Raw genomic sequence first — 13,478 nt, 5'->3', positions numbered from 1 at the left:
ACATGAGTTATCTTTCTTTGTTGAATACATTTTTTTGAACGAATATGGAAGTATTGAAGCAAAACTAGTATACTTTTTTGACATAAAATGTCGTTTCATGTACAAAACACTTGGAATGGACATCGTTCAGTGTAAGGAATTTGTACAGCCTTATTAAATTTTTCAAAATTTTGCCGTTTTGGGTAAAAATATTACGATTTGGGGTCACAGAGCAGAATTTTGAGAATTTCATCTAGATAATGCGGAAAATTTGCAAATTTTATAAAGAAAAAATTATCAAAACATGAACAAAACTGTGAACATGGTGTTAGTGAATGAAATAAAGACACAAATAACTACAAACAAGTTTTTATTGACATTTATTATGAAGATCTCCCACTTGAGTAATAGTAGCCAGGGAAGCCATCGTCTCAGCATAGCTTCTGTCTTGGCAGCTATCAGTGATAGGGTTAATGATTTACTTTACAAATTGTGATTGTGATAGAGAGTTGTCTCATTGGCACTCCTAACACATCTTATCACTATTTCATGTACATTCAAGAAATTTTATTTCCTAACAAGACAATCTATTACCAATTGGAGTTGGAATCTTGAAACATAATTATGGTCATTACCTAAACAATTTACAAATTGTTGAAAAATGATCAGAGTATTTTCTTCAGTTAAGGCATTTTTTTAAAAATAGATGTGTACTGTAATTAAGAAAGTTGGACGTACCACTGTTCATTTTGGAAACTGAATTGCTCCAATTTTCAAATTTTTTATATTATACTGTGTATTCATTAATACTCTTTGGATACCAATTTCCGTGGGTTTCGTGGGAACAGGTGAACCACGAATTCAAATGTTCCACGAATAACATATTTTCAAAAGGCTTTGAACTTTAGAGATTGGCATAACCACGAAATCAAATATCCATGAATATGCAAGTTTTCAGAAATCCATGAAAATTGATACCCACGAAATTATATGAATCCACAGTACCCCGCTGTAAATTGTGGGGTATACTATTTTACATCTGTCTGTCTGTTGGCCAGTCCATCTGTTAGTCCCAAGAATATTTTTCATCTCATCTTTCTCAGGAACTACAATACTGGTATACGAATTTCTGAAATTTGGTTTCAGGATTTAAACAAGTAACCTACAATGTGTGTAGCTGCTAGAAAAATGAAGATAGCCCAAACATTCATATTGTCATTTGCTATATAATTTTAGATGATAAAGTGGACATTGGAACATTTGAGACATCTAATCATTTGTTATATAATTTTAGATGATAAAGTGGACATTGGAACATTTGAGACATTTAATCATTGTTATCAAGAGAATCTGGAGCACTGTCTCAGGGTAGAGGAATCCATTTTAGATCATGAAGAATATGTACTGAAGTTGTCTTTACTCTGTAAGACTGATGTGGGGTCTGGTAGAATTGTACTTACCAATAAAAGGTAATATATAGTCCATGTTATCGCTATATTTTACTAAATTTTCTTTTGATCTGACTGACAAAATATTTCCTTTCTGAGCACAGTAGAGTGATATCAAAGATTATCACTAGAAAGTAAGGGCACACATGCTGTTTTCTATGTAGATGTCAGCGTGGTCATAGGTAAAATAGTGATAAACATGATCATTGGTCATCTTAACTTGATCGCTTTTCTCACTTTCGCTGTACCTACTCAAGTGAGAAAATCAATCTCTTTGAAATGATCAAAGATCATCTATGATTATATACTTAACAAATAATCATTTGGTGTAATCATGGGTGCAAACATTTAAAACTACTAGGGGATATTTTGAGCGCAGACATTAAAGCCCATTTTAGCGCCATATTTATCCATTCAACTGTATTTTCAATAGCCCTAATATATATTTGCTCAAAACTCTTTTAAACTGAGTTTTACTTCACACTTATCTGAAACAATAGTGTAATATCACAAAATAGAAAGACACGCTATAAAATATCAATTGAAATGGCTTAACTCAATCAAAAGACAAATTAACACAAATGAACATACCCTGAAGAAACAAATTTGATCTATGACTCAATGTAAATACGAAATCAATAAAAAGGGGTTAGATGTTAAACAATTTCAGTTCATTTAGTTCATTTATGTGTTTTGGAGTTAAGTATAACGGTCATTTTCACTGAACTAGTACACATTTTTATTGAGGGGACAGCTGAGGCCCACCTGGGGTGTGTGATTTTCATCCTGGGAAGACCCATTGAATGGTGACCTTTGGCTGATATCTGTTCTTTGGTCAGGTTGTTGTCTGGTTGACATATTCTCAAATTTCAATTCTAGATTTTATTGCCATTTCTAAACACTGTAATCCATATTACTGGCACCAATTGCATTGTTATTATTTTCAGGTTATTGTTTATGAAGGATGGTTCAATGGAGTGCACAGAAGTTACAAAGATTAGAGATATTGTCCTAATTGAACAGAAACAACTTAAGTCTTTCTTTAAAACAATAGATGTGCTGAGAATTCACAAAAAAGGTTTGTTGTTTGTTTAACACTATTCAAAAGATGAAAATAAAGAATGTTAAACAAAATAAAATCAGAACAAGAATGAAAAATTCAAGTAAAAAAAATCAATTGTTACATTTAATGTAAAAAAGAGTATGTGGAATTATAGCCAATGCAATGAGACAACTCTACACAAGAGACCAAATGACACAGAAACTAACATCTATAGGTTACTGTACAGCCTTCAACAATGAGCACAGCCCATACCACATAGTCAGCTATAAAAGGCCCCGAAATGACAAATGTAAAACAATTCAAACGAAAAAACCAACGGCCTAATTCATGTACCAAAGAATGAACGAGAAAATAAATATGTAACACATCAACAAACAACAACCACTGAATAACTGGCTCCCTACTTAGGACAGGCACATACATATAGTATGTGGCGAGTTAAACATGTTACCAGGTCCCAACCCTTCCCATAACCTGGGACAGTGGTGTAAGCATGTTCAACTAATGTATTTCAACTTTAGTCAATATTTGTTTTCAAGATGATGCAAAGTTCACCGCCTGGTTGAAGGATGAGAGGGATCATTGGTTTATACTGTTACAAGAATTATGGGCTGGCAAGGTTGTTTCTATGGGAACCAAGGACATCATGGCTGCCAACAAAGCTGCCAATAATGTGCAACTTGTTGATGCTTTTCTGAAAAGGTATGTTCTATAGATCAGTGGGTCTCTGTTTCTTTGACATTGGATGTCATTGCAGAGAATGATACACCTATAAATGGTGTAAAAAGATATTTTAGGAGGTACTGCAATTTTCAGTATTCACTCTAAAATGTCAACTTTATTTTGTGGAATTTTCTAGGGCAAACATTATGTAAAACAAATGTAAAAAATATTTCTTATTTTTAGATTTATTTTGTTTGAAAGACTTTGCTGTTGAATACAAGCACTGGTTTTTAACCGGATTTTTGTGACAAAAATGTCGGTTATTGATTTGGGGATGTACGGCAGGCAGCCGGGCGGGCGGCAATCAAATGTTGTCCGTGCATTAACTCATGAACCGTTCAACCAAAGCTTTTAAAATTTTTATATGTTATTACTGACAACTATACGAAGATCAAGTTCAATAATGGCGATTTTGACTTTTACTGTTCAGGAGTAATGGTTCTTGAAAGATTGAAAAATGGAGTTTCCAGTCGTGTCCGTGCATTTACGCATGAACTGTTCTACCAAAGCTTCCCAAATTTTAATATGTTGTTACTGATGACAGAATGGAGGTCAAGTTCACAGGGCTTTCCATTGAAGCCGGTAGCCGGCGGAAATCCGCCGTTTACGGTGGCTTCAAGTGCCGGCTACTTCACTGAAAAAAATATAAATTCAAAAAGAAAATAATATTTTTTTCAAATGCTGAGAGACGTATTTTCGCAAAGTCGCGGTCATGATAAACAAGGATGAAAAGTCAGTGTTTACCTTGGGCTAAATATAGTTCACATGAATTCAGGTCACTGATTGGTTTGTCTATTTAAAGTCAGAATGCATCGTTTCTTTTCAAAGATAACAAGGGAGACGTTCCGGTGGTCATTGAAGGATAACAATAGAGACGTTCCGATGGTCATTAACTCGTTGGCTATTTTTATTTTTAAAACGTGAAGACAATCAGATAGGATGACAATCTTATGTTATGGAATAATATCAGTTAAAATAAAGAAAGTGTAGTAGATCATATTGTTCAGAATCTGGAAAACAGTATCTTTTGAAGTTCATTTTTCAAAGCCCACGTGGTGTTCAGAGAATCAAGGTCAAAAACGAAAGTAGAATATTGTCGACTCGACCTCAAATAAATAACATTTCCAAATGATTTATGTATCTGACTTATTGAACAGTTTACAAAAAAAGAGAAAATCAGAGGATATATCAATTTTCTGTCAATGCTTGAGAAATAGTTGTATGATTTTAGTTACGCGTAACAGTCTTTAGAGAGAAAAGGGGGGTCATTTGTTTACAAATGCACATAGTTCTGCAAAATAAATCGATCAAGATTTTCAACAAACCGGATTATTATATAAATAAATCTCCTTTAAAAGTAAATGAATTTTAAGCATTAGGTAATGAAAATAAAAAACTATAACATAAAAAAAAATTAGATTTCTTTGAGATTTTTTTTCTTTTCTTTAATTTCATACATATAAAAAATGGTCATTTGAAAGATGAAATTAGGTGCCAGGAGATTGTGAGAATGCAGGATTTTGCTCTATTTATCCCAGACCCCCTGCCGTAAGGCACCAAGCTTACAGCTTGGTGGGCGTTCGGCGAATGTTACAGCCGCCTATAATTTTAATTCAGCCTTCTACTTCAATTTCAATGGAAAGCCCTGAGTTCAATAATGACAATTTTGACTTTTATCGTTCAGGGGTTATGGTTCTTGAAAGATTGAAAAATGGAGTTTCCAGTCGTGTCCGTGCATTTATGCATGAACTGTTCTACCAAAGCTTCCTAAATTTTAATATGCTGTTACTGATGACAAAATGGAGGTCAAGTTCAATTATGACGATTTTGACTTTTACCGTTCAGGAGTTATGGTTCTTGAAAGATTGAAAAATGGTGTTTCCCGTCGTGTCTGTGCATTTTGTCATAAACCATTCAACCAAAGCTTTTGAAATTTTAATATGTTGTTACTGATGATAAAATAGAGGTCAAGTTTAATAATGACGATTTTGACTTTTACCGTTCAGGAGTAATGGTTCTTGAAAGATCGTAAAATGGCGTTTCCATTCACGTTGTTGCATTTACTCATGAACCATTCAATCTAAGCTTTTCAAATTTTAATATTTTGATACTGATGACAAAATGGAGGTCAAATTTGATATTGACGATTTTCACCTTCACCATTCATCAGTAATGGTTCTTGTGATATTACCAGGACACAAATAAATGTTAATAAATCCGGTTTGCTGTCGTTGTGACAGCCTCTTGTTATAAATTTGATGAGGTCTAGGCAAAAATTGCAGTCATTAAAACAAAAATATGTTTCTTTAGTTGGTCCAAAGTTTTATACCATGTTGAATATAAATGAAATTTTTGCAACTTATATTAAGTAAAGTAAAACCTGTGTTAAGCAGTCACTCATGGAAAGTTTGTGAAGAGCCGTGACCCTTGTTTATAAAAAAACAATACTGACATCACCTATAGCAGGATCACAGCTCATTGTTGTAGACTCTAAAATCAGTAGAATAATCGTTCTTATGAGCAGTCAAATGAAAAATAATGGATACAGTGTTGTAAAGGTGAAGATTGAAGTTGAATTATGCTAATAATCATGGCCTAAGTACTACTACTGTAACTAGTTGCCAGTCAACAGGGAGGTTGTGAGTTTGAACCCAGCATGTCAGGGATCTCCATGGCCTGTTTAACGATGGCACCCACCCTCGTTCAAATGTCTTGCGCCATCGTCAAATGACTCACGCCATTGTTCAATTTTCTTCCGCCATCGTACAAACCTGTGATCGTTTTTATAGCCTGACGCCATTTTTTTAAGCAATTATAATCAAATGCATGTAATTGCATAATCCTCAGGCTTTTTTATAGTATAATCCAATACAGTTCTAACGCCTGAGGGATATCCGGATTAAGAACGCTAATCACTTGTACCTGAGCTTGTACAGGTAGATCAACAAACCAGACAGGAGAATATTATCTGAAGATAGACAATTCATCAAGTTGTCGAATTATTTAACTAAATTTTTGCAAATATTTTAATATGATAATTCAGATTAAATGAATAAATTAATAATCCAGTTACAAAGTTTAACAAGTAGAACACGTGCTTTTATTTTGACTTACGCAATCAGCATCCCCCTTATTAAGAAGTATAAAATAAGACGTAAAACAGTAATTATTATTTCATCGCAAATAACTCGAGTACTGCTGTATTGTAACTATAATATAGAATTACTTTAAAAGTTAAAAAGTAAAAACTTTTAATATTTCCTGTAAAGAAATATCGTATCGTAATTCCGAATTCATTTCGTAGTTTGCAGTCAAATTGATACATCTGTATTTCCTGTTTCTATGTTCAGACTCGAAAGATGCATGTTGCATAGCATAGATTTGCTAGATAAAGTCATTAAAAACCTTTTCATTTGACAATGTTTGCTTTACAAATCTTTTTAACCTTTTACATAGCCCGTACAACTCGTTTTGTCGTTGCTGCAAACCAGCCATACCGGTAATGGGTTCATGACTTCTGACAGTCAGTGTCCATGAAAAATAAGCTCAACATGATTTTTAACCCCCATAACAATGACCAAAAAAATAGCAAGAAAAATACATGAGGACCTTCATGATAGCTATTGGTCATTCTCAACTAATGGAAAGGGAGGGGGCATGAGGGCTTGGCCTTTGAAGGGTTACAAACAGAAATTTTTATTGAAAATACATGTATATATACTTCTATATAGTATTTATAATGAAAATTCAAATTAATATAACTTAAATAAGCAATCAATTAGCATGTACACCTATCCTTATGTGGAGGGATGAAATACTTTCGATCGCGCTACACTGTACGTCATAGATACGGTTTATGATGGTGAAAGTTCCTCCATCGTTCAATTTTCATCCATGGAGATCCCTGCATGTGTAGTTGCACTAGACCCAAATCTTAATTGACTTAGACTAGAATTGTCAGTTTTCCTTTAGAAGGTCTGTGGTTTTTTTGGGGCACCCCAGCTTTCTCCAACTCTTAAAAACTGGTTGCCACAAAATAGACCAAAATTGACATTTAAAATTGGCATTAAGACAACAATCAATCAATCATGGCTTATAAGTAAGTTGGTTATACAGTTTTAATGGGAACTAATAGGAGTGTTACACTTTTTAAAAAAATGTTTAGAAATTAAAAAGAAAGAAAAACAAATATGAGAGTGTTAAAAAAATATTTTTTGTTTCAGTTCTCAGGACCAAGATACAACTCATCATGATAACCCTATGCAGGCTGTGACAGAACTCTGTTTTTACACACGTTACATGAAGGAGAAAAGACATGAACTTCCACGAGAAACACTTGAGACATTGGTCAATAGGATTGACCCTTGTTCTGGAGAAAGTCTCAGACAAACTGTCCAATCATTATTGTACACTCCTGGTGGTAAGTAACAAAGTATTATTGGTCATCCTACTGTCTTTATCACTTTGCTCAGCTCTTTATAAAATTGCATATCACAACTTTGTGACGTCAAAAACGTTGATAAGTATAATGACCCGGACATATCACAAGGGTGATAATGGTTGAAATAACGTTTATAAGATTAGCCTTAAGGGCATACGATACAGTTTTGATCCCGTATTTACAGTTTGATGAAAATTTCCATATGGGCTATTTTTTGCCTGATTAAATCAAATATGTAATAAAAAATATACCTTCATGTGCTACTTTTTGAGTTAAATGAGGTCGAAATTTTGTATATTTGCTCAAAATTCAGATTTGTGGCCGATTTTTCCTTTCGAAAGAAAGACATAACTTTTTTGTTTTAAAAAATAAACACAAATTGTTTTTTGTCAAATAATTTGTAATTTCTGTATTTTATAAGTATCCTAAAAATTTAGGCATTTTTAATTCAGAAATAACTCATATTAATCAAATGGTCATGAATTGAGAAAAAAACGTAATTTTTTGCTGTATATCTATCAAAATTAAAAAAATTGCACTATTTACAGTTTTATAAAATTTGGTCCACATAATCTCCCTGCAAAATGAAACAAAATGTCATTTTTAAAAATAGGGGTACATGCACTTGTTTTCAAATTAAATCAGTTTGAATGATAAAGATCAGTCGAAAAATGCATCTTTTCCCGATAAGTCATAGTTTGACGTCGCGAAAATAACATTTTACGTTAGCAACGTCATTACCTCCCCTGTAACTATATCGTATGCCCTTAACTTCTGGTTTTGCAGATGAGACAAAGAAAACACTTCCAAAAGACGCAAATACAGCTAGATAAATCTATTATCAGGTTATCTGCATATAGATATTATAAAATATCAGCTGCTAAATATGTATGAAGGCTTTTTGATCTCGTTCTCTGGGCTCACTCGACAAACAGCTACATATTGTGACTCCCAGCTGATATTTTACTATATCATTATGCAGACCCTGATAATCGGTACTTATTAGTCAATAGGATATAACCTTGCTCTGGAGAAAGGGTGTGAAAACAACATTTCACTCCAATGACTAAAAGCAACTGCTACAAGCCCATCATAAAGGTCTGTAATTGTTTGTATGTGGCTCAAATCTGAAAAGACTGAATGTCATTTACAATGATTCATTTATTTCCTGAGATACCAATTATTAGCTCACTTGTCCCAAATTGCCTCGTGAGTTTGTCTCATCACTTGGCATCCGTCCTCCATCCTGTTTACTTTTACAAAAATCATTGGCCTAAATCATATTTAGGGTAACTTATTTCAAAAATGTATCCGAGGACCCTGTCTATCAACTTAGATAGCAGGCATGGCTTAAAAAAGAATATGGGGGTAAAATGCAGTTAATGGCTGATATCTCTGAAACTACAGCATTTTAAGCAAACCTAAATTCTAACTTCAGTGATCATACTGATGAGTCTCATGTAGACAAAATGCATGTCTTGTGTACAAAATTTTAAGCCTGGTATCTTTGATGAGTTTTTAACTGATGTCTTACATTATTCTTCAGATCCCCAACAGCATGTTTTACCAAGACTCTGGTGTGGTATGGGAGATGGAAAAATCAAAATATTTGATGCAATGGCATGGAACTTAGAATCACACTTTATACAGACTAAAACTGCTGTGGTAAATACCTATGTCAAATATCATAAGGAGTGATATGATTGCTAATAAGACAATACACCTTATCACTATTGTCTGCGATTCCTGGACAACACACAGGTTCCTGTAATTGTTTTATGTCATAATACAAAATATCTGATGCCAGAATGAAAAAGTGATTGTTGTATGATGTAAAAATTTCGAGTGAGAATAATTCAGGGATCAGCAGGGATTAACAATAAGGTGAATTGTCCACCAGAGACCAAACAACATAGAAATCAACAATTAAGGCATACCTGCTAACCCACCCATTTTAAGTGGGAATCTCCCTCTCAAACAAAGAAATTCTGGAAATCTACCAATTACTGGTTGACTCCTGGGAGGGAGTATAGAATATCCAGCGTTTGACCTGGAATAAGCCATGTTCATAATTCTCTAGCTTTTTCATTACTTTCAATAGAAATAGATAAACAATAAACATTTATAGGTCAATGTACAACGTTCAAAAAATGAACAAAACCTGTAGAGCATAAAAAGCTATAAAAGGCCCTTGTTGCATTTTCCTAAGAAATTAAGTAAACTTTAAATTAAAGGATTTATTGTTTATTTTATTTAGGTTGTCTAAGTCTTAAAAAAGTGTCAACCATCACTCTCACCCCCATGCAACTAATTTTTGAACAGCTCTAAGTAAAACTTATTATTCTATTGTAGATGTGTCTTGCTGATGTTGGTGGGAGACAGATTTGGGCAGGGTCTTATTATATATACATCATTGATGTACAAACCCTCAGATGTAACAGAGCTCCACTGACTGACCATGCTGACTCGGTCGTCAGTATTGTTGTTGTTAATGATGGCAGGTAAGGGGAAGTAACTTTCTATCATGTATTTATAAGTATATCTGAAAATCTGTACTGATTAAGTTGTTTGCTTTTTTATTGTTGATGATGAAATGAAAAGGGAAGTAACTCAGATTATTATTTTGGGGATTCTTATATGTTATTTTAAGTTTGGTGAAAGAACACAACTATGCTTTTGTTGTGTTTTAATTTTAAGTTATTTACCTTTGGAGGTTACATATATTACTACTTGCATGATTTGAAAAATCTGATGATTTTGCTTGTCTCACAAAAGTACAGAGAATATCAATTAAAATAAAATCTGTAAATAAATGTTGAATAGAAAATATCTTTATGCAAAGTCTGTTACTATTTGAAAATTGAATTGTTATAAGAACTCTACAAAACTGACCTAAATTAGTCTTTTATTTCGTATTTAAGGTGGTACCTAACACTACAGGGAGATAACTCTGTAAAGTCAGCTTAACGTTTTAATTATGTTGTGTTGTAAAGGGAATATTAAGCTTCTCAATGATCAAAATTGGTGTTTGTCAAACTGCTATATAACCAGTGTAATTTTTCTGACAAAACGGTTGGTTCAAAATTTTTGAAATTTTTTATATTTTTGTTAATGGGTCAAAGTAAACACTTTGTCAAAATTTTATGAAAATTAAACGAGCCAAATCAATTTTAGTGAAAGTGTTGGGTGCCACCTTAAATGTTTGAAAATCAATAAAAGTCTGATATATGGCCATGGACATGTACACATGCAGGTCGATTTCTATCTGACACTGATTTATTGCCTCATAAGATTTATGGTTGGGTATTATTCTGACATTGATACGTTTTTAGATATGTTTACACAGCCAGTGCCGATGGTGACATCCTGAAGTGGGACGTTCAGACAATTACAGTCGTAGATAAATGTCGGGAGAAAATCAAAGATCTGAGAAGACTCAAATTCTATAATGGTTTCTTATGGTGTGGTATGTGGTTTATCATTAATGAATTGAAATGAATGGAGTATACTGTAAATTACAAGATTACTGTGTGTATTCGTTATTGCAGTTTTAGAAAAGCAAATGAAAATGTGATATCTAGGTATAAAAAAAACCACAAGATGACACTTGATATTAGCTGATTCTCCTTTTTAGCTTGTAATTTAAAATACTATAACTTGTATTAAGGTGCAAAAAAATCGAACATCATGTTCTCAAAATTTCTGTTCAAAAGATGTATTAAAATTGTTGATATCTAAGCAATATCCTGTCATCATGATTAGGAAATAAGGTTGCCAAGTCCTTTGCTGTGAAAAACTACACAGATTCCTGTAGATATATTCTGTTTGAAAGATAAATAGTGATTAATATTATGATTTTAGGAACCAAGGTTGCTGTGTACAGGATTGACTTGAGTGGGAATTTGTTACAGAAATATCCACTTATTCAGAGTAAAGCTGTCAATTCTAGTGAAGTATCTCCAGAAATTGATAGTTTCCATATAAGTGAAAGTGGAGAGGTAATTTTAACTTATAGCCAAGATTTATTAGGTGAGATTATATGACCTGAGGTCAAATGCAAGTTGGTTATAACATCCCCTTGGTGTTTGATCACAATTTGAATTTTTTTTTTAAATTTTAGTTCATTTATATGTTTTGGAGTTTAGTATGAAGTCCATGAACTAGTACATTTTTAATTTTGGGGTCAGCTGAGGCCCATCTCCATGTGTAGGATTTTCTCTTTGCATTGAAAACCAATTGGTGGCCTTTGGTTGGTTTCTGACATTTTCCCCATTTCCATTCTTAGTTTTGTTAACTCGTAATTCTTAATGTTTTTGATTTTTATTACTGGACCTAAACTGGAGATGACCTTCAGAATTCTTTGTCAAATGTCTCTTTGTACAATGTTATAACAAATTTAGTATGGTATATATTGTATACAGGGAAACACTGTTCAAACTGAACTTATATATATGTATGAAGAAGCAAATGATTAGTTTATTGGGAAAGGTAATATTTACATTATTTCGTACCTTGCTGTACGTCAATATAATTTTGATGCCCCATTTATGGGCATTATGTTTTCTGGTCTGTGCGTCTGTTCACGTTAAAGTTTTCGGTCGTGGTAGTTATTGATGAAGTTGAAGTCCAATCAACTTGAAACTTAGTACACATGTTCCCTATGATATGATTCTAATTTAAATGCCAAATTAGAGATTTTACCCCATTTCCGTTTCAGGGTCAACTGAACATAGAAAATGATAGTGCGGATAGGGCATCAGTGTACTATGGACAAATTCTTGTTCATTAATGTTTTAGTACCAACTCAATTGAAAATCCTTCTGTGATTTTAGATATGGGCTGGCTATAGACGGTCTGGTATTATATTGATATGGGACAGTACACAGGGGACACTAAAAGAAATAATAGATATACCCAAATGTGAAGGAATTAGTTCTATTGTACAACAGGAACAAAAGGTTTGTTAGAACGCTAAATGTACTTTAGGGAAAAGATCCTTTATTTCATAACTTCATACAGATCTTATGTAACACATCAACAGCACAAGGTGTTTACTTCAAAGTATGTTAAGAAAACTGTTCTGTCTTCATAACACTCGTTAATACTAGTACTAGAATCAAAGCAGAAGAATTTCAAAATCAACTAAAAAGATGAAAAACATTTAAATCCCAATATTTTCTAAATGTTGTGTCTGGCTTATGCCTGTGGGAAAGAGAAACCTTTAAATTTAAATTTCATCTTCAAACATCATGAACATAAAACAATTAAGTTATTGAAAACTGATATTTAAAACAGACCTTTGGTGCCAAAAAAATAAGGAACATTCATAAAGCAGTGTTAATTTTTTTTTTTTGAGTGTTAAATTTATGTGCATTTTCATTTTGTCAGTCCTGACTTAATTATGGTAAATAGGGGTTCAGAAGAAAAAACTAAAAACATTGAGTAAGAACATACAGGGTCATCTCTTGTTATCATCAGTAAAGTTCATAAGTCAAATTGAAAGCAGTGTATATTCTTCATGAACAAAATAAACAGCAGGTATAAAAACATATACTTTAATTTTGAACAGTATATTTAATAACAAAATAATAAATGCATTCAGAGTCAATGTAGATTTTAAAATGAAAGGAATAATTACCAAAACAAGTCATTGTAAATTCACAAATTATTGCCTGCTTTTTTTTATTGTGATTTTTGACAAATGGACAAAAATCCAAGATTATTTATTGTGTTATCAGAAAAATCTGCATACATAGTTCTTACTGTTGGGATACCCACACAGGTGTATAGTTAGCATTTATAAAAAGTCTCACAATTTTTTCTG

At 32.9% G+C, this 13,478-nt stretch overlaps 1 protein-coding gene across 2 annotated transcripts in view; it reads left to right on the top strand.

The window, feature by feature from the left end:
* The window catches only part of LOC139499552 (DENN domain-containing protein 3-like), a 95,419-nt gene that overhangs the window by 35,875 nt on the left and 46,066 nt on the right, over nt 1-13,478 (top strand). For both annotated transcript variants that reach the window (XM_071288277.1, XM_071288276.1), the window contains exons 17-25: nt 1,274-1,448; nt 2,375-2,505; nt 3,030-3,192; nt 7,437-7,633; nt 9,201-9,319; nt 10,007-10,155; nt 10,987-11,120; nt 11,516-11,652; nt 12,487-12,612. In XM_071288277.1, coding sequence (XP_071144378.1) covers nt 1,274-1,448; nt 2,375-2,505; nt 3,030-3,192; nt 7,437-7,633; nt 9,201-9,319; nt 10,007-10,155; nt 10,987-11,120; nt 11,516-11,652; nt 12,487-12,612 — 1,331 coding nt within the window. The remainder of the gene's footprint in view (nt 1-1,273; nt 1,449-2,374; nt 2,506-3,029; nt 3,193-7,436; nt 7,634-9,200; nt 9,320-10,006; nt 10,156-10,986; nt 11,121-11,515; nt 11,653-12,486; nt 12,613-13,478) is intronic.

This window comes from Mytilus edulis, chromosome 12, assembly GCF_963676685.1.
Source record: "Mytilus edulis chromosome 12, xbMytEdul2.2, whole genome shotgun sequence".
Classification (NCBI taxonomy): Eukaryota; Metazoa; Mollusca; class Bivalvia; order Mytilida; family Mytilidae; genus Mytilus; species Mytilus edulis.
This window is presented reverse-complemented; position numbering and strand designations above follow the sequence as displayed.